The sequence below is a fragment of the Oxyura jamaicensis genome, chromosome 26 (assembly GCF_011077185.1).
Source record: "Oxyura jamaicensis isolate SHBP4307 breed ruddy duck chromosome 26, BPBGC_Ojam_1.0, whole genome shotgun sequence".
NCBI lineage: Eukaryota > Metazoa > Chordata > Aves > Anseriformes > Anatidae > Oxyura > Oxyura jamaicensis.
This window is the reverse complement of record NC_048918.1, coordinates 6196865-6222888: the sequence shown is the minus strand read 5'-3', so window position 1 is coordinate 6222888 and position 26024 is coordinate 6196865. Positions and strand designations below refer to the sequence as shown.

At 40.5% G+C, this 26024-nt stretch overlaps 2 protein-coding genes across 2 annotated transcripts in view; one reads left to right on the top strand and one right to left on the bottom strand.

The window, feature by feature from the left end:
• Positions 1-483: 483 nt before the first annotated feature.
• Positions 484-12405, top strand: PHTF1 (putative homeodomain transcription factor 1). The gene is made up of 18 exons (XM_035346801.1): positions 484-611; positions 676-732; positions 813-882; positions 1386-1544; positions 2773-2932; positions 3746-3871; positions 4653-4812; positions 5612-5782; positions 5863-5940; positions 6715-6924; positions 7324-7452; positions 7826-8098; positions 8689-8820; positions 8953-9039; positions 10040-10195; positions 10609-10704; positions 11325-11450; positions 11882-12405. The coding sequence occupies exons 1-18, from the start codon at positions 567-569 to the stop codon at positions 11900-11902; spliced, it is 2256 nt and encodes a 751-aa protein (XP_035202692.1). The 5' UTR covers positions 484-566; the 3' UTR covers positions 11903-12405.
• Positions 12406-13097: 692 nt separating this feature from the next.
• Positions 13098-26024, bottom strand: part of MAGI3 (membrane associated guanylate kinase, WW and PDZ domain containing 3) — a 41871-nt gene continuing 28944 nt past the window's right edge. Inside the window, exons 16-21 of the mRNA XM_035347393.1 lie at positions 25527-25712; positions 21816-21918; positions 21573-21705; positions 20939-21082; positions 18035-18173; positions 13098-16576 (exon numbers count right to left, since the gene is read on the bottom strand). Coding sequence (XP_035203284.1) covers positions 15480-16576; positions 18035-18173; positions 20939-21082; positions 21573-21705; positions 21816-21918; positions 25527-25712 — 1802 coding nt within the window. The 3' untranslated portion in view covers positions 13098-15479. The remainder of the gene's footprint in view (positions 16577-18034; positions 18174-20938; positions 21083-21572; positions 21706-21815; positions 21919-25526; positions 25713-26024) is intronic.

The following is a 26024-nucleotide window of genomic DNA, read 5'->3' as shown; positions in this document are numbered from 1 at the left end:
GAGAGTTCTGTATTGCTGTTTTTGTGGTTTGATTTGGATTGGCAGCTAAGATTTTTTCTGTGGTTCTAATTTATCTAAGGTCTTTGCCTACAGAGGATGTGTACAATTGCCTGGAAGACTGTTTGCTTTGTGCGGCCTTAGTATATTTATTGACATTTAGCAAGTGTTTTAAAGAGGTTTTTACGACGAGTGGTGTAAGTGGATACAGCTCCACAGCCTCTGTGTGAATACTCCTCTGACGCAGTGCATTTCCTTTAGTAGCTGACTGTACGAGAGTGTCAAACTGTTAAGCTATTTCTTTGTAAAATAGTCGAGCGGAATGCATAGAATTTTTTCCTGTAAAGTATTTTTTTAATAAACAAAGTCTGATTTTGTCCCTTCCCTGCCTCGCTCCTTGTTGCGCCTCTCAGGGGGCGGGCCGGGGCCGCTCGGCGCTCCCCTCGCGCTGCCTGCCCGGGCCGGGGCGGCGCCAGGCAGCGGCAGTCGAGCACCGGGCGGGCGGCGCGCGCCGGTCTCCCGGGTAACGGCGGCACCGGCGGGAGCGGGCCGGGGCTGGGCCGCGCCCCATGGCCGCGCGCGACCGTGACGCGATCTCGTGGTACCAGAAGAAGGTGAGTGCGGCGCGGCAGGCGCGGGCGCGGGCCCGGCCGCGGCCTCAGCCTCGTCTCCTTGCAGGTCGGGGCCTACGACCAGCAGATATGGGAGAAGGCCATCGAGCAGACCGAGATGAAGGTAACGGCGGCGGCCCCGCCGCGCTGCCCCGCGCCGCGGCGCTCGCCGGGGCTGACGGGCCTTTGTTTTCGGATCCGCAGGGCTTCAAAAACAAGCCTAAAAAGAAGGGGCACATCCAGCCCGACCTGATCGACGTGGATCTCATCCGAGGTGAGGGGGTGACGGCGGCGGGCGGGCGGGCGGCGCTGCGCCTCGGCGGGTGCCCGCCCGGCCCTCGGCGCCGCCCGGCTCCATCTGGGCGCCGCCTTTCGGAGCGGCAGCGCGGAGGGGCGAGAAGGGCCTGCTGCGGAGGGCCTGCTGCTGAGGTCTTCTGCGGGCCTGCTGTGGCCCCCGGCGTGCCACCGGGGGATCCGTGCCCGGGGGAAAGCCGCGGGCAGCGGCAGGAGGAGCTCGGCGTGGAGCGGGAGCAGCGTTAGGGGCTGGCGAGAGCAGAGCTCGGCGGGAAGGGAGGGGTTGGCGGCAGCGCGCAGGTAAGATGAGGACCTGCTTTTGGGCACACCTGCCTGAGATGCGGAGGCTGGGAAGGCAGGCTGGTTCCCTTTTGAATTGCAGCGTGCTGGCAGATTTTGGCCTTGGCCAAAGAGGAAGTCACAAGTAGGAAAATTCTCATAGTTCACCTATAATGACTTGTTTATTTTTCCTTTAATTTCAAGGTTCTACGTTTGCCAAAGCTAAGCCTGAGATCCCTTGGACGTCACTAACTAGAAAGGGAATTGTGAGAGTTGTGTTTTTCCCACTATTCAGCCAGTGGTGGATACAGGTTACTTCCCAGCGTATTTTTATGTGGCTCCTGGTACTCTACCTTATGCAAGGTAAGGAGTAGCAGTACTCTGTGCCATGATCTTTTTTTTTCTGCAAAGCATGTGATACTCTTTCATAGTCCATAATATAACGGATAAGGATCCTATCTGAAATTTATTTGCCTGAGCACTACCTGCAGACACAGGGCAAAGCTTTACCCTCAGTGTGTTCGTGGGTTCCATGCTCCCACCCTTTCAGGTGATGGGCTAACTTCTTCTGCTGTGTTTGCTCCGCCCTGTCTTGGTGATAAGGTACTGGATCAAAACTCAAGAGCCACACTGAGTCCCTGACTGCCATCTTTCCTGTGGCACCTTAGCCAGCTGTGCTTTGGCATTCTGCTATTTTGTGAGGTTGCGATGTATTTCACTGTTTTGTACAGGATGGTAGAAGGTGGGGTAATCATCTAGGTGAGAAGAGTTTTGAATTTTACTTTTGTTATACTGAGGCACCTCTCTTCAGACAGCTTGTTTGTACTTATAACTCTGAGCTGCAGTGGTCTGCACCAGATGTGGATTTGATGTAGGAATATTTAGGTAAAAAGTCTTTGCTTGATGTTGCACAGATCTGTTTGGAAAAACATGCTTGGCCCTTTCTGACAGTAAATCTATTAATTTAGGCAGCTTCATACTATCCACTGGGCATTAACATTTTAACCAGTGAAATCACAAGTGAATGCTTCTCTGCACTTCCGCTGTCATCCAGTAGCTGATTGTTTATGTTGTTCTTGATTTGTCCTTTGAAGTGATCTTTCAGCTTCCTTTTTCTCTTTGTCCGGTGTTTATTCTGTACTGTGTAAAAAGTTACTTATCAAAGGTGCTTTATATCCCAGTGTACTGGAGCATTTTTAACGGAGTGTGAGGATTTATTAGCTCAGGTTTCTTGTATCAGTCCAGGTTATTTTATTGTTCTTTTCTGAACAGATGTGGAACTTCATCTGCTAAAGCTTAGGAGTAGGTCTTTCACAGAACACAGTGAAAGTGTGTTCTTTCAGTGCATCCAGAATATTTTATATATATATATATATATTATTTTTTTTTTAAAAAAATCCTTCTTTGTGCTTTTTCTTCCTCTTTTGGGAAGACCACTTTGCAGAATAAGCAATTTCTATGAAGTGATGCCTATTGAGATGTATGACAGTAGTATTTGCAGAAGTTATAATACGGAGTAAAAGTAAGTAGTTAAGATGGAAGTAAAAACTGGGTCATGCTTTTGCATTTGATATAATTTTCTCTTTTTCAGTCATAGCAGTTGTATTGTATTTCATAATACCCGTTGTGAATGCAAGTGAAATCATGGGACCAATGTGCCTTATGTTACTGATGGGAACTGTTCACTGTCAAATAGTGTCCACACAGATCAGCAAAACTTCAGGAAACAACGGACTCAGCAGGCGGAGGAGGTGAGAGAGGTAATGGGTTTATTTGTTGGGATCAGAGCATATGATGGATTGCTCATGGGAAAAGTTAACGAGTAAATATTTTCTCTTCTGTTTTTATGTCAATGTTATTTAACTGCAATTGTAAAAAGGAGTATTTTCTGTCTTGCATGTAATCTTCTCATAATGAAGACAAATGCAAAGTTACCAGGCTGTGGTAGGTCTGCTTTAGTTGGCTTTTGGGCCTTCTTTTCCTAAGGTAGCTTTTTAATATAGTTCCTTTCCATGGTTAGAGGAGGGTATCCTGCATAAAAAGGCACCCTCAGGGTTTTGCAAACCAAACCGGTGTCCTGCTTTGGTTTTAACTACACCAAATTGCTAGTGTTTATTGAGAAGAGGCAAATGATGATGGATATGACTGGTGGATTCATTGCTGGCAATTTTATTTGTGTGTGGGAAATGTTACAAGTCATCTGCTAGGAATTTAACTGTTAGGTGTGTTACTCAGTGCAAATGCATCTGTAATATATCTGAACAGAGAATAAGGGATGTGGTTAGATTTTTGCTGCCGTTAGATTTCTACGGTAAAGACTCTATCTAGATTTCTGTCTGTTGTATCCTTTTCAGTTCCTTTACTAGTGACACTGATGTCTTGTGTATGCATAAATTCTGCTTATCCATGTAAAATTTATTCTATTTGGAAGTAGGCCTCCTGTCTGCATGACTCATGTAAAATAGCATCTAGAATGCTGTTCAGATCCGATTCAGATCCTTTAAGAAAGACCTAAAACTAGCTTGCTATGCAAATTGAATTCTCCTTTTATTTCTTCTAATCAGGAAATTACGCAAATCTGTGGGTGTTGATGGGAACAGCGGGTCTTCTTCTGAGAAAGCCAGTAAAGAACAGCAGTCAGAATCTGCATCCATTCTTAACAGTCTATTTGGCAAGCTTTTCCGAAGGAGGTATGTGATCTTTGCTGGGTTTGGTGTACTTGTAATGACACTGTGTGAACAAATCAATATTTGGAAAATGAATACAAAATGTGTGCTGTCACTAATGTCCCCAAGGTCTGCCAGCTTCTGAACTAAAAGCATGCTTGGTAATGTAGGAGTCTTTGTTATGTCCTTATTAGGAGATTGTACTGTGTCTCACGCTGTAGCTGAAATTAAGTGGTAGATGGGTTGCAGAAAGTGACAGGGCTTATTTTTATTTATCAAATAAGAAACGATTCTTGAATGTGTATTCTCAGATTATGTTACAGTTTTTCCTAATTTTCAGGAGCAATTGTGTCTTCTAGTTAAGATTGCTCGAATAGTCATCCCACTACACTGTCTTACTTTTTCGCTAAAAATAACCTGGGGGAAGAGGAGGATAGATTGGGATATTATTTCATTGTCTTTTATTGTTTTCTCAAGCGAGTTTCTAGATGAGTTTTCAATTGACAGATCCCTTCCCTTGATGCAGACTTCTTGCCTTCTGAGTTGCCCTTAGCTAGTTTTTCGAATAAGAAAATATTTCCCTCTTGATTTAGAAGTTTACAGTTACTAAAATGGTGAGAATGGAGCAGATTTAAGTCTCTTCAACAGAATCAGGCCACAAAGAGCTTGTCAGAAGAAGACAGTCAGGTATTCCCTTAGCTATTGTTTAATGTTGTACCTGCATGGCAAGTGACAGAGACCTTGATGTTTTCCTCAAAGAGCTTTTCTCTGACATAAAAGCACTTAATTTTGTTTTCTCTCACAGGGTCAGAAGAGTAAAGATGGTAGCTGAGAAAGGGACTGAGACAGAAAATGGTGTGAATGCTGTGAATAATGGCATTAAGCACAGACATGCCAGATCTGAATACAGGCTGTTGCACTTGAAAGAGAAAAATAAACTTTCTGATGCAGAAAAGAGCCATCAGGTACTGGCAAGAAACATCCATTTGAAGTGGCAAGTTTCAGTATTTTCTGTGTGAGCCCAAAAGTTTGTTGGTACTTAAGTGTATGGATGGATCCAATTCCAGGTACTCTCTTTCCCAACAAATCTTTGCTTACATGTAGGAAACCTATAAACCCTTTCTGCTTCTGGACTGAACAGTTGACATGTTGCTAATATTAAATGTAAGCACCTTTTCATGTGTCTGTTACAATACTCAAGTGTGTTAATTACAGACAGTCCTGGAAAATGTCTGTTTTACCTAACTGCTTATTTAGTTACAGAGATTGCTGCTCATAAGCTGCTCAGTTAGGGAATACTGCTGATAATGATTAAAAATAAATAAAATAGAAATTTTCAAAAGTAGTTCTGCAAAATATTTTTCTTGCAAACAATTCTTACGTTATCCTCTGGAAGACTGGAGGTAGGAAAATGAAGACTGAAATGTCTCTAGGAGGGTGAGAGAGAGACTAAGTTAAGGCTTCGTGATTGCTGTTTAAAGCTCTAAAACAAGAAGCTTTGTGGAGTTACTGTTGAGGTCCTCTGGGTCAGTAAGGTGTTACCTCCAGTATGAAGAACATAGATTAGAATTTGTTCAGAACAAATTTCTTCAGTCCTACAGGACTGTAGTATTTTGCCATTCCAATTTCTCTATTTCTAGGCATTTGGAGATAAGAGATTACTGTGTATCGTGGCGTAGTAGCAGCACTGGCTCTGAACCTGCGGTTTGATGCAATTCATGTTGGTCCTTTCAGTGCCTTCATCTTATTTTGCTGCATTTCTAGGATGATTGCACCAACAGAGATGGTATTTCTGATGACCTTTCAAGTGAGGAGGATGCTGAAGCAATGGCACAAAGGATCTTATTAGGCCAGAATGCAGAAGGGGCTTCCAGTGACAATAGCTATGAAGAGAAGAAAAGGCCTCTTGTTTCTCTGAACCAGGCTGTCTCACAGGTACTCATGTTGAATTTATGCCATTTTCCACGCAACTTTCTGCTATGGATCATGGGCTGTTTTTCCTTTTTTTTTGGCAGGTCAAGGAAGCCCTTAAAGGCGCCAGAGACTCTGATAGTGTCGTGGAATCTGAACTGGAATCCACATTATATAGTCAGGTATGGTGGTAAATTCACAGGCTTAGCTTTTCTGAGCCTGACCAGTGCAGGGATATCCCTCCCATCAGAACAGACCATTATTAAATAATAGTGCTTCAGCATCTTCAGGTGTAATGTGTGGCCTCCCTCCCTGCATGTTTGCAGCTTTGTGGATTTCATTCACAATTGTGACTATTCTATTTTTTTAACAACAACAGCAAAAAAAAATCATTCTACTAGCAGCACGTTATGGTCCAAGCTGCCTTGAATTGCTTGTATTAAAGGCTTGTTGTTTGGGAGGCAGCACTGTATTGTAGCTTTTATGCTACTAAATTCTAGTTCTTGAAGGAAGAAATATTTTATTCTGTGATATATACTCATTCACTTAATTACTTATCTTCCCGACCCCCCACTCCCACTACATAAAAATAAAATATAGATAAAATATATGGATATAAATATTTAAATAAATGAAATCTTAACATAGATTATGGAGAAACTAGAAAAAACTTTGCATTAGAATTGGTGAGTCAGTTTTTATTTTGAAAAGTTGAGAATGGAGGTGGGGAACTTATGCTATCCATGTGACTTCCCATGTAGAAATAACGATCACAAAAACTATCAGTAAGTAAGATTGCCCTTAGCAGCTCACACATCAGTCTCTATCAGGTTGATATAACTGTAAGTTCTCAACTGAGACTGAGCCTCACGGGAAGCTGATTTGTCTGATTGCTTGGAGAGGGCAATGCAAATTGGATGTGGGGCTGTACTGTGTAAATTTTGTCATCTTCAAAGGACTCAAGATCCTGCATTAGTGTGGGATCCCGGAGCTGTAGTGTGACCCGGAGAGACTCAGAAAGTACTCGCCATGACTCTGAGACAGAAGACATGCTTTGGGATGATCTGCTTCACGGGCCAGAGTGCCGCTCATCCTGCACCAGTGACAGTGAGGAAGTGACTGTGAAAGGTACCAGGCGAGACGTGAAGGAAGATGTTTTCCAGCAGGTTTGTTGTTTTGCGTGCAGTAGAGAGTACTATGAAAGGTTTTTTGTTTTTTGATTTTTTTTTCTTTCTTCTTCAATTCAACTACCCCCTCCTCATTTGTCTGCCCAAATAATACAAAAGATGCATCTGAATGCTGTTGGTATAATGTAAGCAACCTACTGCTGGATGAGCCCATTCTGTCAGCTGGACTAATCACACAGAAGGCTAGAATGATCTAAACAGAATCAATGAACTTCCCCCCACTATCATCTAGACCACTGCTAATCCCAAAACAAAGTGTTTCACTCAAAGACAACTTTGGAATCCCCTTTCAATCTAAATACTTAATAGGAAAAATAATTATTTAGTAGTAAGACAAAAATGCATTATATGCCTGTTGCATTCTTTTTTCTTTTATAGAATCATTTGTTTTGGCTACAGAATACAAGTCCAGCATCTGCAAAAGTGAGTGCGCTGATCTGGGAAGGGAATGACTGTAAGAAGGTGGACATGTCTGTGCTGGAGATCAGTGGGATTATCATGAGCAGGGTAAGAGAGCTGTAAAGCATTGCAACCTTTCTCCCATACACTTTAAAAAACAACAAAAACTGAAAATAGCTACGCTGGCAACCATGAAATGCAGTATAAAACTAGGTCCTCCCACAGCTGCAAATACAGTTGTCCTAAATGTACTTAGGAATTGCATAAACCAAGATTTATCGAGTCTCGGTAAAGACTGGTGAGCATTTTTTGTTTTTAAATTGTGGTGTTTGGACTGAAATGGGTGGGATTACTTTATGCTATGTCCTTTGAGGCAGGGGGGAAAATGAGTGCTCAATTAAATTAATGCTGCCACAGCAGCATATGTTTCCTTTGATGCAAAAAATCTGGTTGATCGTGCTGTTTTTTTACTGCTTGCCAGGTTAATGCCTACCAGCAGGGAGTGGGGTATCAAATGCTGGGAAACATCATCACCATTGGATTAGCATTCCTACCATTCCTCTACAGACTCTTTCGCACAGATAACCTGGAGCAGTTGTGCTCCATTTCTCTAAAGGAGCTTTTGCACATCTTTTGTGGAGCACCTGCTAGCATCCCCGTCATTGTTTTGTCTGTGATCAACTTCCTTGAACGTCTTTGCTTAACCTGGATGTTTTTCTTCATGATGTGTGTTGCTGAGAGAACATATAAACAGGTATGCTTAAATATATTGAAACTAAAATATTTCATGAACCATGGAGCAGTGGTTCTTCCAAAACCATGCTTCCTATCATAAGACAATGGCAAGACAAACATGTCTCAGCATGCAGAAGTGTTGAATCAGGTAAGATGTGTGAGAAACTTAGATGAGTCTGGTAAGACTCTTTATCAGGCATAAGCTTGTCGATACACTTGCTACTTAGGAAAAAGCATACTTAGCTGGCCTGTTCTAAGGTGGAACATTGGAGAGTTGGCTACATCATATTCAGCTCTGTCATGACTGGGCAATAGCTTTGTCAAAATGGTTCTGAATATTGCATACTATGAAGAATGGTGTCATCATTTCCTGGTTTGACAAGAGCTTTGTGGCCACCCTTGTGTAGCATCAGCAGTTCTACCTCTGCCACATACAAGATGATAAATGTCTGAGAGGTCAAGCCCTGCAGTTAGACTTTCCAGAGTGCTGTAAAGCTAAGTCTTACTGCCAGTTACCACTAAGCAAACCCTAGCAATGATTTTCCTTCTTATGTTTTGTTATGTTTTCTAATTTATCTTTGAGTGTGTATGTGTGTTCTTAATTTGCAGAGGTTTTTATTTGCCAAGCTTTTTAGTCACATTACATCTGCTCGGAAAGCTAGGAAATATGAAATTCCTCACTTCAGACTCAAGAAGGTAGAAAACATTAAGATCTGGTTATCCCTTCGTTCCTATCTAAAGGTGAGTTCTAATCCAAGAATGGGTGTGTTTGGTTATTACAGTGAGTGTAAATGAAGTCTCTAGGTACATTACATGTCTCTGCAGATCCTACATCCAAACTTTAGACCTGACTCAGTGTCTTTATTTCTCCAGAGGCGAGGCCCCCAGCGATCTGTGGATGTTGTTGTATCATCCATCTTTTTATTGGCTCTTTCAATTGCTTTTATATGCTGTGCCCAGGTGAGTTTTTTTTTTAAGTAGGTAAAAAAAAAAAAAAGATGATTTTTTTTTGCAGAACCTACATAATGCTTGCATTGTAGCTGTTGGTCTCCAAAATAGTATGGGGAGTGGAGTTCTGCGTTGTTAAGAACTTGGTGATGTTTAGTTGGTAATAGATATTCATTCTCTCCTTTTGTGGTGGAAAGCTTGGATTTCGTATAATTAGGATTTCAGGACAAAGGCTTTTTGCACAAAATAAAGGACTCTGCCTAAGCACCTCATGTGTTCACAGGATGTTTTATTTAAGAGGGCTGATTGCAGCACCATCTTTAAGAACCCTTGTGGTTGAAATACAGCTCAGTAACTATTACACCTTTTAATTCTTCACTAAACCTTCTGTTACAGTAAGTAGTGTTAATAAAGGAGCTGTTTCTTGGTTTCTTTGGTTTTCGCAAGAGATTGATTATGTTTTTTAGGAAAGTTCTTAATATCAAGAAGATGCAGTTGTGATGGAAATAGGACTGATGAGTAGTAGATACTGACTTTCACTGCTGTGATTGCTTTTGTAAGCCACAGGTCACTGGAGAAAGCAATGACAATCCCCATCCTGCTGTAATAGACCTGATGAATAAATGCACTCCTAGGAAAGGCAGAATCAGCTTAGCATGGCTGTGGTGGTCTAAGGCTTTGTGACAAGCACACACAAGGAAAGACATTTAATTACTAGTTAATGGGAAAGAGGGAGGAAAGAGAAAGTACAAGCTTTCAGGCTAACACATCTTTTTCTTGGTGGAAAGGGGAAAAAAAAAAGCAAATTCCAAGCTAAAACAAGGTTGTTAAACAAGTTTTTTTTACTTTAACCTTGTTACATGAATAAATTATACTTCAAAGGAAAAAGCATCAGTCACTACAGAGCATGGATATTTGTTCAGAAGAGGAATGAGGGCAAGGCTTTTGCACCTCTCCAAAGAATAGGCATGTTAGTTGTTACTGATGTAGATGGTTTTTGTTTTCAATACAGGTCCTGAAGGGTCACAAAACATTTCTGAATGCAGCTTACAACTGGGAGTTCTTAATCTGGGAGGTAGCACTTCTCCTTTTTTTACTACGCCTAGCATCCTTGGGATCTGAAACCAACAAGAAATACAGTAATATTTCCATCTTGCTTACTGAGCAGGTACCTCCATGCACTTGTTCTCCCCTTGGCTTTATGCCGTTTTTGGCTATAACTACTGCATTTCAAACCATCTTAAAAAAATACCAGAATCAAATTTTAAAATTTAAAAACCAACATTTGTGCTGCACTGTAATAAAGCAATATAACTGTATAGCTAGGGAGGGACAAGCTGGTAAATATTAGACAGACTCAAATTTTAAAGGTTTAAATTATTTTTGGCTGGGCATTAACACATTTGCCATGTCAATCAGGAAATAATGATATATCACTGTTAAAGTCCTCTGTCTGTAGATGTTATCATTTCTTTAGGAGTGAGATTGCAAAAATAACTCTTAATTTTTCCAAAGTCAGAAATTGTTTGGGGGCTAGTATTGGAATATTAATCTCTAGTCTGTAATGTTTATCTGTCACAGATAAACTTATACCTGAAGATGGAGAAGAAGCCAAACAAGAAAGAACAGCTGTCTCTAGTAAACAATGTTTTGAAACTCTCTACAAAGCTACTGAAGGTAAGTTAATCTCCCTAAAAACAGATCGTTGCTCAGCTTTATGCAAATGGTGGCTAATGACAATGACCGTGTGGTTTTGCTCTTTCCAGTTCAATTGTCTTTTGATTAGATAAGCTAGGTTTCACAAAGGGAGTTTGTCTGTGCTCCGACAACAGTGGTATAAGATCTAGTAATACAAGGTTCATGTAGCTAATTATGTTGCAAACATTTGACTAATAGTGACTTGCTACAATTTAGAATGTCATTTTCCTTCAGCAACTTCAAAGTGGAAGTTTGTTGTTGACAGAGGCAGGGTAGCTATTTGAAAGAAAGGGCATTGTCTAAAAGCCACCTAGAATAGTCTAGACAAATTTTGCAGCCTGTTGCATCAGAGTCTTGTTATGAAGCTAGTATTTATAAAAAGGATGTTTTTCAGATCCAGGATGGCTGTTAGAAAACATCTGAGCAGGGAAGCCTGAAATCCATAGTGGAAGGCTACAGAGGCAGCTCAAAGTCTGCCGGAAAGCCAGTATTAAGCTAAAAAGCAGATTAATTGCTTCAGGTGAGGGCTAACTAATGGCAGGATTGTTTTTTGTTTGTTTGTTTGTTTGTTTCTTTTCTCTTTCTTTCTCTTACTGTAGGAATTAGATACCCCATTTAGACTGTATGGGCTGACCATGAATCCATTAATCTACAATATAACACGTGTTGTAATACTTTCTGCTGTCTCGGGTGTTATAAGTGATCTGCTAGGATTCAATATCAGAGTAAGTATAATTCCCACGTAAAGAAGAAAACCCTTGGGCATGCAGCTGTGTCACTCTTACACCATTGCCAAATTCCCCTTCACCCAAGCAAAAAGACTTGGTTTGAATTAGGCTCCCTCTGCTTGGTAATTCAGAGAAGGGACCAGCTTGAGTCAAGCTCTACCTCCCTCAGCCAGCTGGTAGCATGGGGTGGGGGAAGAACAGCCCTGTATTAAGTTTCAGCCCTGGTCAGGCTTAAAGCCATTAGTCAGACCCCTAAGTTCTGTCTCTTCAGAATAAAGATATGGTCCTCCTGTAGTTCACATCATAAGCTCACTGAGCATAGCATTCAGTGCAGGATGGGTGAAGGAGATGGGCGTCTTAGCTGTAGATGATCAGCATTCAGCCCTATGGCTTTCAGGGCTATACTCATTCTCAACCTCTCTTTTCAGTTATGGAAGATTAAACCATGAACTGACTGAACATCAGCACTCAGCCATCTCCTCCACCAGAAGGACAGACCAGAGACCCACAGCTTGGGCAAAAAGCAGAGGCGCTCTCACATTACAGAAAGATGTAACTGCCAAGGTCTTCAGCAGAGTCTCAGTGTATGTACTGAAAGTTGTGCCTCTGCTATACTGTTCTATAACTATATTGGGCTAATTAATGGTCATCTTATGGCATACACATGTACAACAGGCTAAATGGGGCTAATTAGTAGTTGCTGAGATGGAAAGTTATCAGGAACTGTGTGCACATACTGTGGGGCACTGAACACTATAAAAGTCATGCTACTGCTCTTACTGGAGTGGCGCGATGGGTGCCTTGTTTCTTTAACAAACATCAATCCTGTGCATAAGCTAAACAAAGAGGCCTCCTGTTTCAGTCTCATTTTCAGAGAGCACTGCAGCTACACTGATTTCAGAGCTCTGTTCAGATAGACAATACTTAATGGCAGTTACCTGAATGTGCTGAGGAGTATTTTTCTTAGCATCTCAGTGTGTTTTAGGCTTTGCCTCTTTATTCTGAGCTACTGCAGGATGCAGTGAAGTTCAGTCTGCACAAGGTGAACACTGCCCCGACGCTGACAGTTGTTAAGCTTGCAGCTGCATAGTAGCTACAACAGATTAATGCTGATTGGCTTACATTAGGCTTACCACAAATAAACTGTTTTTTTTTTTTGAAAACATCAGTTACGCGAGAACAACCTTACAACACAAACTGCATGTAAAACAGCTATCAACTAAAAGTATTTTGCTGTGTTCATTTCCTCTAACCTCTCCGTTAGGTTAGTCAGTGGGCAGTTAGTAGCAAGTGCTATGTACAAAGGGCAGTCTGCTGTACCCACTGCTGACCAGCTTAACTCAGTGTTCTGGGAAGCTGCTGCAGCCGTGCACTGCAAAAGTGCCTTACACTGGAATACTTAAGGAAGCGTTCTGTTGTGCGAATCAGGTCAGTGGAAGATAAGTTACAAAGACCTTCTCACTTAAAAACAGATTGTTTAGAAAAGGCATAGGAGAGGGAAAAAAAAGGACATCTGTTAAACTTGCATTTTCCCTAAGTTTTGTGACCATTATCTTCAATTTTATATATAAATAAGAAAAACAAACAAACCTTTTCATAGCTTCATTCTTTCACTTAAAGAGTAAGCGGGCATGAGAATTTTGCGTAGCAAACTGTTTATAGCTATTTTCTGTACAAGGAAAGGTTGTAAGATGGAAAAGGAAATGACATTTTTATATATCAAAATGTACAAATAAACCTACAGTACAAGTATTTCATCATAAACAACTGTTTCTACATGACTTCATGATTTTTATATTACCTTCGTTGAACATTTGTTATTTGAAGCGGGAGTCCAGAAAACGTCCAATAATAAATTGTATTTGTTTTCCAGAAGAGTATTATGTTTGTGGGTAAAATCTGGGTTATAGATTTATCTGTTTAAAGTATCACACCACTGAAAGTCAGCAGACAATCTATTTTATACAGTGCAGAACCAACAAGCAATTAACTGGACTTTTTTTTTAATATCTATATAAAAAATAATGAGTGATTTACAGGTCTCTCTCTAGTCAGAACCTCAGAAGTATGTATAAAGGTGCTGTACATTATATAAACATTTACACCCAGTATATCCATACATTGCTTAGCATTCCAAGGCCACATTGCTAAGTCATCTGATACAGTAAGTAAGTACAGATACAAGTTCTATGGAAAGAGAATTCACACACAGATAGGACAATAAATCAGGTCACATTAATATATAGAAAAAATATAGGGGTAGTTGATGACAGGGAAATAATTTCAGTGGTGCTATTTCATCTCTGTACTAAACTTCTGAATCTGTTTCTGCATTCAGTGGTTAGGGCAAGTGCATACAACAAAAAAAACAGACTCTTGTTAAGAATACATGGTTAATATCTACACAGACTAATTTTGAAGTATTAAATATTTTCACAGTCATACTCCATAACGTGGAGTACTTGTTCATGTTATGCTACACAACAAATCAATGGATCATCCAATGTGAAGCAGCAGAGCACAGTTCAGATCTGCTTTAAAGCCTGTTTAATTTTCAAAGTGTTTCTTTAAAAAGCTGTTTGAGTAGTCATCTGTACTTCTAAAGAGTTCTTCAACTCAGAACTGAATCACTGTGCTTCATTACGCTTTAAAAACATTACATGTTTCAAAGCCTGAACAAGTCTGAATTTTGATGAGTAAGTAAAGCTTGACCTTCTACAGTTACTTTTCCTTCTGCAACCTGGACCAATACCTTCCTTTTACCACTTTTTTTTTTCAGTAATTAAAGACCTATCATGTCAGGAAATCACCTCTAAAACTATCGTGGAAATAAAAACCTTCAATTTATGCAGTCTGCTGTTCTTACAGCTATATGTCTAATGTCAGAAGATTCTGGTGGTAACATTCCCCAGTATTATTTTTTAAAAATCTGTATTATAGCCCAAACAATAGATATTAAGATTCATGTACCCTGTATATCATACTATTTAGCACTCTTAGACACACGTTTAAAATAAAACATGGGAGACCTAATACACACAGGCAGGAACTTCATTTAAGGAGCTAGTATGGCAGGTGGTTCTGTCCTAAAAATGAATTGTTAGCTCTACAGAGGGAAAGAAAAAATCCAATTCTTAACTAGCATTAAATAATTAAAGATGTGACTTTTTTGTATACAGCACCACAATGAGGCTGAAAATAAATGCACACTCAATGCTTATGTTTACAAAGAATGCTAAGGAGGACATCGTGCTACATTAAACCGAAAGAATTATGCTATTTAACAGAAACCAGCATTTTCTCTTTTTTGACAGATGTTTGCAAACAGCTATTATAAGCATCCTCATGAATCAAGAAAATAAAGCAATTTTGTTGTGTTCATAAAAGGCAAAATTACAAAACATTGATTTATGTCAAATATAATTTTTATCTACACAATTTTATATTAGGTATAAAAATTTAAGAAAAAGACATCAATTGGAACAGCATCAGTGGCTCATTTGCTGCCCTACAATTGACAGAACCAACCCACCCATCTTCTTACTGAACCAGTAAGACATGGGTATTTCCTTATGTAAACATGCAACATGCTCTTGAGAAAATACCCATTTCGACAAAACCTTGACTTTCCTGTGACTGGAATACATATGAGAAGAATTAAATTGACTGGATACAGTAGATAACTTGGCACAAGAACAAGAAGTGAGTTATGATCACATTGGCAATATAGGCATTAAATAATTTTGTTCAGAAACTCACAATACTATCTGAGAAAGCCGTAGCAGTGCAACGTTGAGAGCAGCAGAACACCGCCTTCAAAAGGACAAGGGGACAGCAGCTTATGGAGGCATTTCATTTAGGCAATCCAAAAGGTCCTTCATGCAGCTTAGATAATTTAAGAATGAATCAAATACTTTCCACCCTCTAACCAGTTTCTGAAAAATATGACAACTTTGTGAAAAGAAACAATGCTTTTAAATGATCATTATTAGAAACTTGATTACATGTTCTAAAAAAAAATGTCAGTCAAACCCGTTTTTCAGCCACACCTGCTGCATTGGTGACTTTACATGCACTTGGTACCCTCCAAGGTCCAGGAGTTATTAGTGTTTTCTTGACCGGAGAACTATTTTCAGATTTGGAAATTCCATCATCTTTGGTTTCATCAGGCAGCTCCATGTGTTGCTCTCCATGCCATCTGTTCAGAATATCAGTCTCCTGTGTGTCTAGCCTTCTTTGTTTCTCCATGGAAAGCAGTGGAATATTGGAAAGACTTGAAGTTTTGAATCTGCTGGAACTCAGTTCTCCAGAGTTCGACTTCCTTATTTTTTCATCTTCGGATGTGTTTCTCTTGGAGTCACTGAATGGAAGGTTACTCTCCTCAAATGCTGCATATTTTCTCTCTGGAGGCCACCCTTCCTTCTTTCCAGAACTATTCTGCTTCCCTTCTTTTCTTGTGACTCCTATTTTACCATTTCCACCTTTCAGTTGCTCAACAGTCATCTTATCACCACCACTTAAGTCAGGATATTCTTGTAACTTGCAGAACACTTCCATGTTTCGTTGCTTACTGAGATGCTTTTGAGGACTGGCAGACCTGCCTTGATTTCCACTGGAACACTCTTTTTTGCTACTATTGTTCATCCCTATTTCTGTGAGTTTACTCTCAGTCTTTCTGGAACTGTCAGGTTTATGTGAGAGATTGCCATAGCTTTTTTCAGGATTCCCCTTTCTAGGGCTCTGCAAATCTGTGTGATGGTGTCCCTCAGCTGCCCCTAACTTTTTTGGACTTGCAGATCTGTCTCTTCTGGTCCCTAATTCCAAACTACCTTTTGTGATTTCAAAGCCAGGGCTGGAGGGGAGATCCCATCTGTTCTTTGTTCTCTGGGGAGAAGACAGAGGCTTCATCTCAAACTGGTTTTCAGTTAAAGTGCTAATCTTTTCAGGCACGGTGTTCTTTGCTTGTTCCAGTTTCTCAGACAGTTGAACTTTCATTAAAGCTTCTCCTGGTACTGGTAAATAACACACTTCAGATGGGGAAGCAGAATGTGAAGATGAAGATAATGGTGACTGTTCTTCATATATTACAGTTGATGAAGCTGGATTATAACTATCCCAATCACCTGGAAGTAAACAGAGAGAGATTTGATTAAGTTTTTTAAGAACATTTTAGAAATGTGCATGCTACTGAGGTATCAGGATGTTATGTGAAAGCTGCAATTTAAGAAAGATTCTGTAGTGGCATAATCTCAAAGTTTTATTCAGTCATTTTTCCATATTGCATTGTTCTACAACTTACAACAATTATAAGGAAGTGACTTTGGAAAAAGCTTGTGCTTATGCTGGCTGAATTTCTGTGGGACTGACGTGGTCTTTTGTAATCATAATTTTAGAGCCTATGTAGCCAAATTGCAAAACAAGTTCCTGACCTGCATTGGTTACAAGAAAATCAAATGCTAAAATGCTAAAATGCTTTTTTTTTTTGCTAAAAGAAAATTGAAAATAATGAGAAGTTGAGGTTACTCATAGCTTTGCACTTTAATAACAGGAAGAGATGAAACACGAGACATGCAGATTTACCAAGTCTTTAAGGAAAACCCAAGAAAAGCACTGAAAGCCCTTAATGTTGCTCAGGTTTCACGTAGGGACACAAACTGGAGGGAGCCAAACCTGAAGGAGGAAGAGAAAAAGCCCAGAACTACATACCAAAATCACAGAGTACAGCAAGCAAGAATTCAATCAGGAATGTATGATTAACAGCAAGACAAGAAGCAAAACCTCTCCCTTCTTTACAGTCACTGATCCAGTCTAAGTTGTTTAAGCTTATCTTGGGACCTGACTTTGGCAGAGGGCTGGACCAGATGGTCTCTAGAGTTCCTGCCTGACTTCTCTATGATTGTGTGTTTCTATGTCAGATTTAGGAAATTTCCATGTACAGGAGGGCCAGCAGTGGTTCCAGATAGCTCTTGTGCTGTCCTCTTGGTGCACAATAAACAATATTTAGCGCTGCTGAAATTATACCACGCTTAAACAGCTGTTAGTAAGGAGAGAGCTAGAGATGAACCTCACACTGGTTCCCTCTGTTCTAGCTTGTAAATGCTGATTTAAGAGGACCTCAACAGAAGTTCATCACAACACAGAGGACTCTAACTTTCACACTTAGTGACAAAGTAATTCAGTGTGAAACACAAACGAAGCCAGTCAGGAAGCTAGCAAGATGGCATAGAACAGATCTCGTAGGTCACAGATGGGCTGTTTCCATGCCATGCGCTAATTCACTCTGATTTTACTGTGATGTGCAATTTGGAACAGTACTATGTTAAGAACCATCTTCTAGCTCTCTGAAGGAAAAAAATGGAAAAACTTCTGAGCAGATTTTATCCCTTGAGCGGATGCCAGTTGCTGCCTGTAAATAACTGAACACAACAAACTATTTGGTAGTTCAAACTGTGTGTTTTAAAATTTTCAAGGGATAAACTCATGGTTAGTTAACTATTACTGAAAAGCTCTTCATCAGAAAAAGCGACCTTACAATTTTTAAGAAATTTACACAAAATGAAACCACACTTTAGATGACATACTGTGATCTGGTATCAAGCCAGTCCCTGGTCTCAGCAGCAGCAAAACTTTATTTCCCCCAGCCTGAATCAGCTCAATAGCTCGTGTGTGAGTGATTCCTTGGGTGGGTTCTCCATTAATTTCAACAATTTGGTCACCAACCTGGTAAGAAAATAACAACCAGCTCAGTTTTTATGAATCACAGCCACCATAATTTAGAAAGAAAAAACAGAGACAGATGCATCTGTTTTTCCTCTCACGTTAAATCCACATAAAATTAACAATAACCATAATGACCCCAGGACTGCTGATTATGCAATACAATACAACACAAAACAACACAACAAGGTGGCAGTTCAGAACTCTTCATGTCAGGTCTCCTACTCAGCCAGCTCAATAAAAAGTCTCAGCTTACTTTAAACTTCTTCCATTTATTTACAAGTGGTGAGACAGGTACAGCCATATGCCTGAGCCTATCTTCATTCTGGATCGTCTCACATAGGGAGCTTACTGACAAACCATGGAAAACCTGACAACATGCATCTGTATGTTTAATAAAAAACTGACTGTTACTAGGGCAGAACAAGTTTCATATAAAGGAATGGATTCATTTTTCCAGGTAGGAAAGATCACCTTTATGTAGATATCAGTACTAAGGTCTCTGAGGCCAATCAGCAACTTACATAGAAGCTGGGTGGATAATTACACTTCACACCAACTTTGCAGGCTACCAGAACAGGACTCCAATAGTATCTGTACAAAACGTCATGAAACCCATTTTGCAATACACGGGTCAGCCAATGGATGTCACCAGTGTTTAAATTTAGCAGTTTATAGAAACTGGGCTTTGTTAAATAAAACGCCTCTGCCAAAGAAGGTCACTAGCTGATTACTCATCTGATAGGACAGGGCGCTCTGTACCATGCTACGTGCCTCACATCATGCTCAGTTGCCATTAACTGGGTGAGAAATTCCTCTTCACTGTTTTAGAGTACAGCCAGAATAATGACAGCATTTTACAGCTGTGGGAGGGACAAAGTGAGTGACACAAAACCCACGAACAATCACACTGAGTGAGCTCAGAGCTGCGGAGGCATGCAGCGCAGCACTTCTGGCCCTGCTCCACCGCTCCCACCGGTGCCTGACCTGTGGCTGACTGGCTGCGGAGGGGTCCATCCAGACTGCACCACCATCAGCAAATACATTCACTACTGAATAACAAAAGCACTAATGTGGCTAAAACCGGCGTCCTGAGTGATGCAACAACCAGGGCAGAAGTGGTGCAGACAGCCGTGTGATTTACTTACAATCATATTGTACTAGCACTTTGCCTCCTCTTGCCACTGACACATCTGAATTAAGCAGCATTTTATTCATACAAATGCACCACCAGAAATGAATGAGGATGAAACAAGTTAGGATTCTCCCATGCTGGTGGGACAAGCAGCTGACTCTGTTCTGAATCCACTTTTCATATGTGATTGCACTACTGTTACACACAGCTTCAGCACAGGAACTGTGTCAGTCTGCAGATTAACTCTGCTCTACTGTACAGTTCACTTGTCTACTAGTCAAAGTAGGACTTCTGGGAAACAATAAGATGAAACTTGAGCCTTTTGTTCATGTAGGTTTGAATCTTGCTCTCAGCACCTTTGCCACCTATGATCACAAAGCACTCCTGTTTTACTGGCCAAAAGGTGATCAGAAACAAAAGGGTAACAAAAAAGATCTGAGAAGAAGCATGAAACTCCAGGTTTGTTTTTATTATTTAGATTTTAATCTGTCTGCTAGGATAGGACCCCTTTCTGTTAAGAGATGAGACTGGAAAACTCAGAAATAGGCAACAGGATGTACTTCACTGTACCAGGCTGGACTGAGGAGGAAGAAACTGTGAGCATTTGAGGATCCTCCTATATACATACATCCTTGGCACAGAAAGGTGCCTGGTGCCCAGTGGTAGGGTGGCCTTTAAAAGACTGCTGAGGAACTTCCCCATGGTCCCCCCTCCCTTGGGATCTATTTCTGGGCTCTTTCTTGAATGCAGCTATGTAGGCAGAGAGCATTGGCTCCCGTCATGCTTGTCTTCTCCCCTGGTCAAAGACAATATGCACTAAATCTTTGTCAGAAATTTAATTTCTGCAAAGAATTAGGATAGTGGAAGTTAACAATACATAAAATTTCACATCCAAGTGAGAGTCAGAATAGCTCCAGCAAGTACTGAGTGTCAGCTCTATCCTGGTAGACTACAGTACAAACGAAGGCAGAGACGTGTGTCAGTAGCCACGCACAGAGTGAACCAACCACCAAGGGACTGCATTTCATGGTCACCTGACCCAGTTTTGTGCTCTAGACTGTGAAAGTTCAGCTCTGAATGGAAGTCACAGATCATCATGCACCATCAGTTCTTTGCTATTGTACCTTTATATTTTGGTTTTCCTACAATAATAGTGAATTTCTTACAAAACCATAAGAATCAGCAGAGTAATCTTTGAAAAAAATATTAGGCTTATATCTTTAAGTAATGCACAGAACAGCAATAGCACAATGTACACACAGAAATTCTTTACAAATTCAGTGACTTGGACAGTGACTATACTTCCAGTTTTCTGCTCCACTGTGCAATTTCTTGTCTGGAGTATCCTGATGTACTGCTGCTAAGCCCAGAGACGTTATTGTAACTCAGGCACATGGACAGACATATAGTTCATTTCAGATGGCCAGTTATATTTTCTCCTTTAAAAGCCTAGAACCACGGAATATGCTGTCGCTGCACAGTAATAGCTGAAAGGACAGCTGTCCAGATGCTGTTCTGCCTGCTGGGATCCCAAACTCATGAAAAAACAAAGTTTGTTACCACCATAGGCAAATTAAGTATGTCAAAAGGCTGACTTCTGTGCTAACAAACTGATGAGGAAAGACAAACTCACATGTACTCTCCCATCTTTGACAGCTGGTCCATCTTCAGCTAGTCGAAGGATAAATAAGCCCATGTTGTATTCCTTTCCTCCTCGAAGACTGAACCCAAATCCTCGAGGGCCTCTCTCCAATTCTACTGGGAAACAGCCAGAATTCTGTGCAGAAAGTGAGACCAAAGGGAAAAAAAAAAAAAAAAGATGAGGACCTGTAGGCAGACTTAAATCTTTGCTTCTCTGGAAAAATGCTTTAAAAATTTCCACATTTTGAGAAACATGCAATATACAATTTAAAAAGAATTCATCACAACTCATGTATGATTAAGTGGAATGGTTTCATTCTAAGTCTAAATATAAATAACATCTTTCTTTCTAAGTTTTAGATATGCATAAGACTTCTTTAGGAAATATTGCCAGAGGGTCTGTAGTAGCCCTGTTCCAAGGATTTTCTCTGAGTGTTCAACTATTATAAGCAAATAAATATAAATTAGCAAAAACATTCTGTGAAATGCTTTAGTGCATTTTTATAAGCAACTTTCTACCCACGTCTGACATGGAAAAGTTTTCCTGTTCTCATTTTGAATACTCTGTGGCAATTTCATTGTAGTGTCTTGATAAACCAGCATTTTGCGTGCCTCTGCATGGTTACCTGCACCTGCGAATGACGACTACCAATAACAGAAGCAACGCCAGCATCTGGTTGTGTCAAGTGCTTATGCTCAGGCCACGAAAGCCTATAACTATTTGAAACTTCTTTTCCAGCTTCAACTTCTGTAGCTACCCTACAAAGAAGTAAAAGGAAGCGGATGTTAACTTTGCATTTAAATGATCCCACCAGTCAAGCTTTTCTAGTTGTTTTCAGTTCCTTTTGCCAAATACAAAAGCTCTGTACCTGTCTGTACTGGAAGGGTTCATCTGTGCTGATCCCAGAGGTCGGTGCTGTGGAGCTGGACTCTGCTTGGCAGAGTTTGTTCCCGACGGAGGACCACGATGTTCTAATAAATTCAAACAAAAACAACTGATAATTTTCCAAATATAAAGCGAGGCACATGCAAGAGACCACAGTGACCATCAGTGCAATGTCTGCTGCTCTCAACTGCCTGGAACAAAATAGAAGGTTTGCATCTGAAATTTTGGGAAAAACAACCACAGCTTTCAGAGGATGAGCTGAAAGGCAGGTCTGTGTAACAGCTGATGGGCTGCTCACAGTGATGCTACTGTCACAGTCCCTCAGATTGAGCCGAGCTCCCAACAGTTACCAGGTGAAGAGGATTTTCCTAGGTTTAGTGCTGTAAGCCAGAAACCAATGGCAGTTCATCAGTTTCACAGAATAAATTATATAGAAATTTTATTCTTACTTACACTGCTTTTTCTCAGAAAGAAATACACAATTTTAACCAAACCAACCATGAACAAAATGCTTTTAGACTGTCTGCAAGTTGATAAAGAGCAGAAGGTGTTAGAGCCAGTCAGATCCACAAAGTTGGTTCAAACATTCAGTAATTTGTAAGGGATGAAGAACAATGACCATTTGAGAACATACCACTTTTATAAGGTAAGAGGAGAATGAGGATTTGCAGGGGCAATTAGGATACACTGATGAAGGTCTGAACAACAGAGGCAAACTGTCAACTCTTTTAAGCTGCAACACTGGTTTCCTATAGGTGGTCTCCTATAAGCCACCTGGAAGAAAGGTTATGAAACAGTCCCAGAGCTACACTGGAGCGATCAGGTAACTGGCACGTATCAACAATAATTTTAGTGTTCTGCTTTCTCCCAAAGGTTAAGTAAAAATTAAAGTATAACAATGCTTTAATAAAATCCTTTAAAATAATATGATTTCCTTGACCACACAACGTAGTGATTGTGCATTTTACAAGAAATCCATTGCATTTACGAAATAAGACGTTTCAGAATGAAAAATGTCTGTCACTTAAAAGAGTAATGAACCATAGTCTATGCAAAAAGCTGCCTCTTAGCTAGAAACTTAAATGGCAAATTGTGGCCCAAGATGAACTTATGTACTGCATTATAAACTAATAGATTTATTTTCCTTATACTGTTGTTTAAAAAAACGAAACAGACACAGTGCAGTTGTTCCAGTCCTCTGCTAGGTGCATCTCATTATTCATTTCTGAGTTAAAAACAAAAAAGCAAACCCAAGTAAAATATATAAAGCGCTCAAGCATCTTATGGAAAGGAAAACATAATGTGTATTATTAAACTGAATCTCTCAGTTATGCTAGACCTCAAAAGTCCTTCATAGGACTTGTTGGTGCTATTACTATGACGTGCCTTAGAGAGGTTTTTCTCTAGAGACAAAATGTCAACTTTTACTCCTAGTTTATACTCAGAATGATAATTTAGAAGCACAGGCAAGAGAAATGCCATCTGTTTGTACAAATTTTCCAGACCTCTTTCAGCCTTCTCTCTTGTGTTTCTAGCTAATACATGACAGAAGCTGACAGGCTCCTGCTTTTGTGAAAAATGTTAAAGAATGTCTTCTGGAGCATGAAGTGGAATTCGTTTATTCATATGAAAAGCAAAGACCACACATCTGTGAAAGCCAGGAGGGAGAGAGGAGTGCTACATGGTAGCATTTCCATTGCCAGTCTCAGAGGATAGCACTAAAGATGATGCACTGGGGAACATTAAGCTCTAGCAGAGTTTATGTTCTGTGATCCTGTACAGCTTTTGGCAAAACAGGCATTTTTCTCTTTGGAGCTGCATATTACATTCATCCTTGGTGTTATCCACCACCTTGTGAACAATCCCTGTAAAGCTCAGCTCTCTCCCTTGCACCCCAATAGGGGGAAAGGACTAAAGCCCTGACTAATTTACAACTACTCTGGCTTCTTCAGAGATTCTGCTGTATGGAGGGTTATGCTGTGAGCTGAACTCTATTCTTCCAAGTAAATGAGTGAGAATTTTAAAACCATGATTTATTCCCATTTCTGTGGAACAGGTTCTGCTTCTCTCTTTCATTGTCACAAAATTCTTTACATCTGAAATATGCAAACTTCAGCTGTTTTAAGTCCCCCACATTTTCTGATTGGTCTCCTCAGTCTAGTTTTATAACTTTTTTTTTTTTTTTTTTCCCTCTTTCTTAATTCTTCTCAGGCTCTTGATTTATCTCTACATTTTGGCCCAAATCTGTTAATGAAGGAAGAAGAAAAGCTAAGTTCTTATACACTGTCCAGGTAAGGTCATGCATAAATAAGGGAAAAAAAATATGTTCAGAAAGTTTATTCTAAAGACAAAGAGCCCCTGAGAAACAGATCTAATGCAACAAACTGAAACTTCAATTGCATATAAACATTGCCCTGGGCAACTGCTTTGAGGTACGTTCCTTCAAACTGCAATGAATTAGATTTGATAGAAATGAAAATCTTAATAGAAAAATAACAATTTATAGAAATCTCTCTGCTTTAAACATTAACAAAAAGGGAAATTAAGCTTTTGAAATTCTGTATTACGGGCTGAGATAGCACGTTAAATATTTGCAATGAATGTGAAATTAGAGAATGATCTGTTGGCTTTATTCACATTCTGGCTTTAGATATTTATTATTTTAAAGGTGAGAAAAGGCAACTTTCTGGCAAAATAATGATAGTAAGTTTAATTAAACCCACAAGCAGCAATCCAGAAAAATGCAGTGGTAAGCAAGGTTAGAAAACAGCTTTTCAGTTCAAATGATTGAATTTTACATATTTATAGTGAACTGTTTGCATAGGAACAATACCATATTGAATGCAACACTGCACAGGAGCTTTCATTAGAAATATCATCTCTGAAGATGGGACTTAGCAGTCACATTCATTTTGCTGCTTAGATGATACAACAGTTGTGTGTGAAGAATTTGCTAGCAGCCTGGAAAACACCAGACAGGATTTCTGTGGTGGGATGGGACCATTTTTCAAGATGTATTTTTAGCAGGCAAGAACTACAGGATGTTTCAATTGTATCCTAGGGATGCAGTACTAGTTCGTTTGTGTATTTTAAGACAGCAAGAAGAAAAGACTCAGACTGCCTAAGTGGAGGGGATATAAAATGCACCCAGCTCCCACCCTGTAGCTGGGTCCCTGCACAGTCCTTGCAGTGCTGTGCTGGATGCTCTGCAATGTTCTGACAGACCATGTCTGGCAAAAAGCTTCCTGACAACTACTGCAGCAGCAAGAGACACAAGTACTGTCCCATGGGGTGAGGAGGTTTTCCTTCCCAGTGCAGTCCTTTAGTCTGATGTAACTCCCCCAGAAGGGACAACTTCAGTAGAAGAACACAAGGTCTGAACAGGTCGTATTTCCCTGTGAGCAGCAGGATCTCTCTCATACGAGAAACCATGAGGGAAATCCCTTACCCCAGATCATGCTGTTATTACTTGTATCTTATTTTTCAATATAACCATCTCAGCAGCTGTCTCTTTCTGCCCCACCTGGGTTCAGTTCTTCCAAAGGAAACGGATGAGCCTCATTCTTCTTCCTTTCATTCCCAAAAAAACTTAAAATACTCCCTTGTAAGTGAATTGACTTCAGAAGTTACAAACATAAGATCTGGCACGTGTGGTAGGCCACATTCACTCAACTGTGCCATGCATCCTCCTTACCTTCCTCAGCAACGACGGTCAGAGTCACCACATGGCCTGCATCTTTGATCAGCTGCACTATGCTGTCGTGTGAGAGCTCCACGATGGACTGACCGTTCACCGCGGAGATGCGGTCTCCCACTTTCAGCTTCCCGCACTGATCAGCTGGGCTCCCGTCTATAACACGGCCGATCTTGTGAGGGATCACTAGGGAGTCAAGAGCAAGCACATCAACTTTTTCAGATCACAAATAATATTTGTGTTGGACAAGCACCGTACAGACCCAGAACTGCCACAACCATCCCAGAGCCTGTCCCTGCCCTACAGGCCGTCGTCGAGGTGAAGTCCTGCAGATAACCAAGGAAGCTTTGCTCAGCCAAGCGAAGGAAAATGCCAGCTGTTGGCAGCACAGCCTCATCACACACAAGGTGTTGTGCCTAAACAAAAGCACAGGAAGGAAGCAGGTCACACCTACAAAGCAGTAAGATCAGGCTCTCAGGAGCTTTCTGAAGCAGTTTG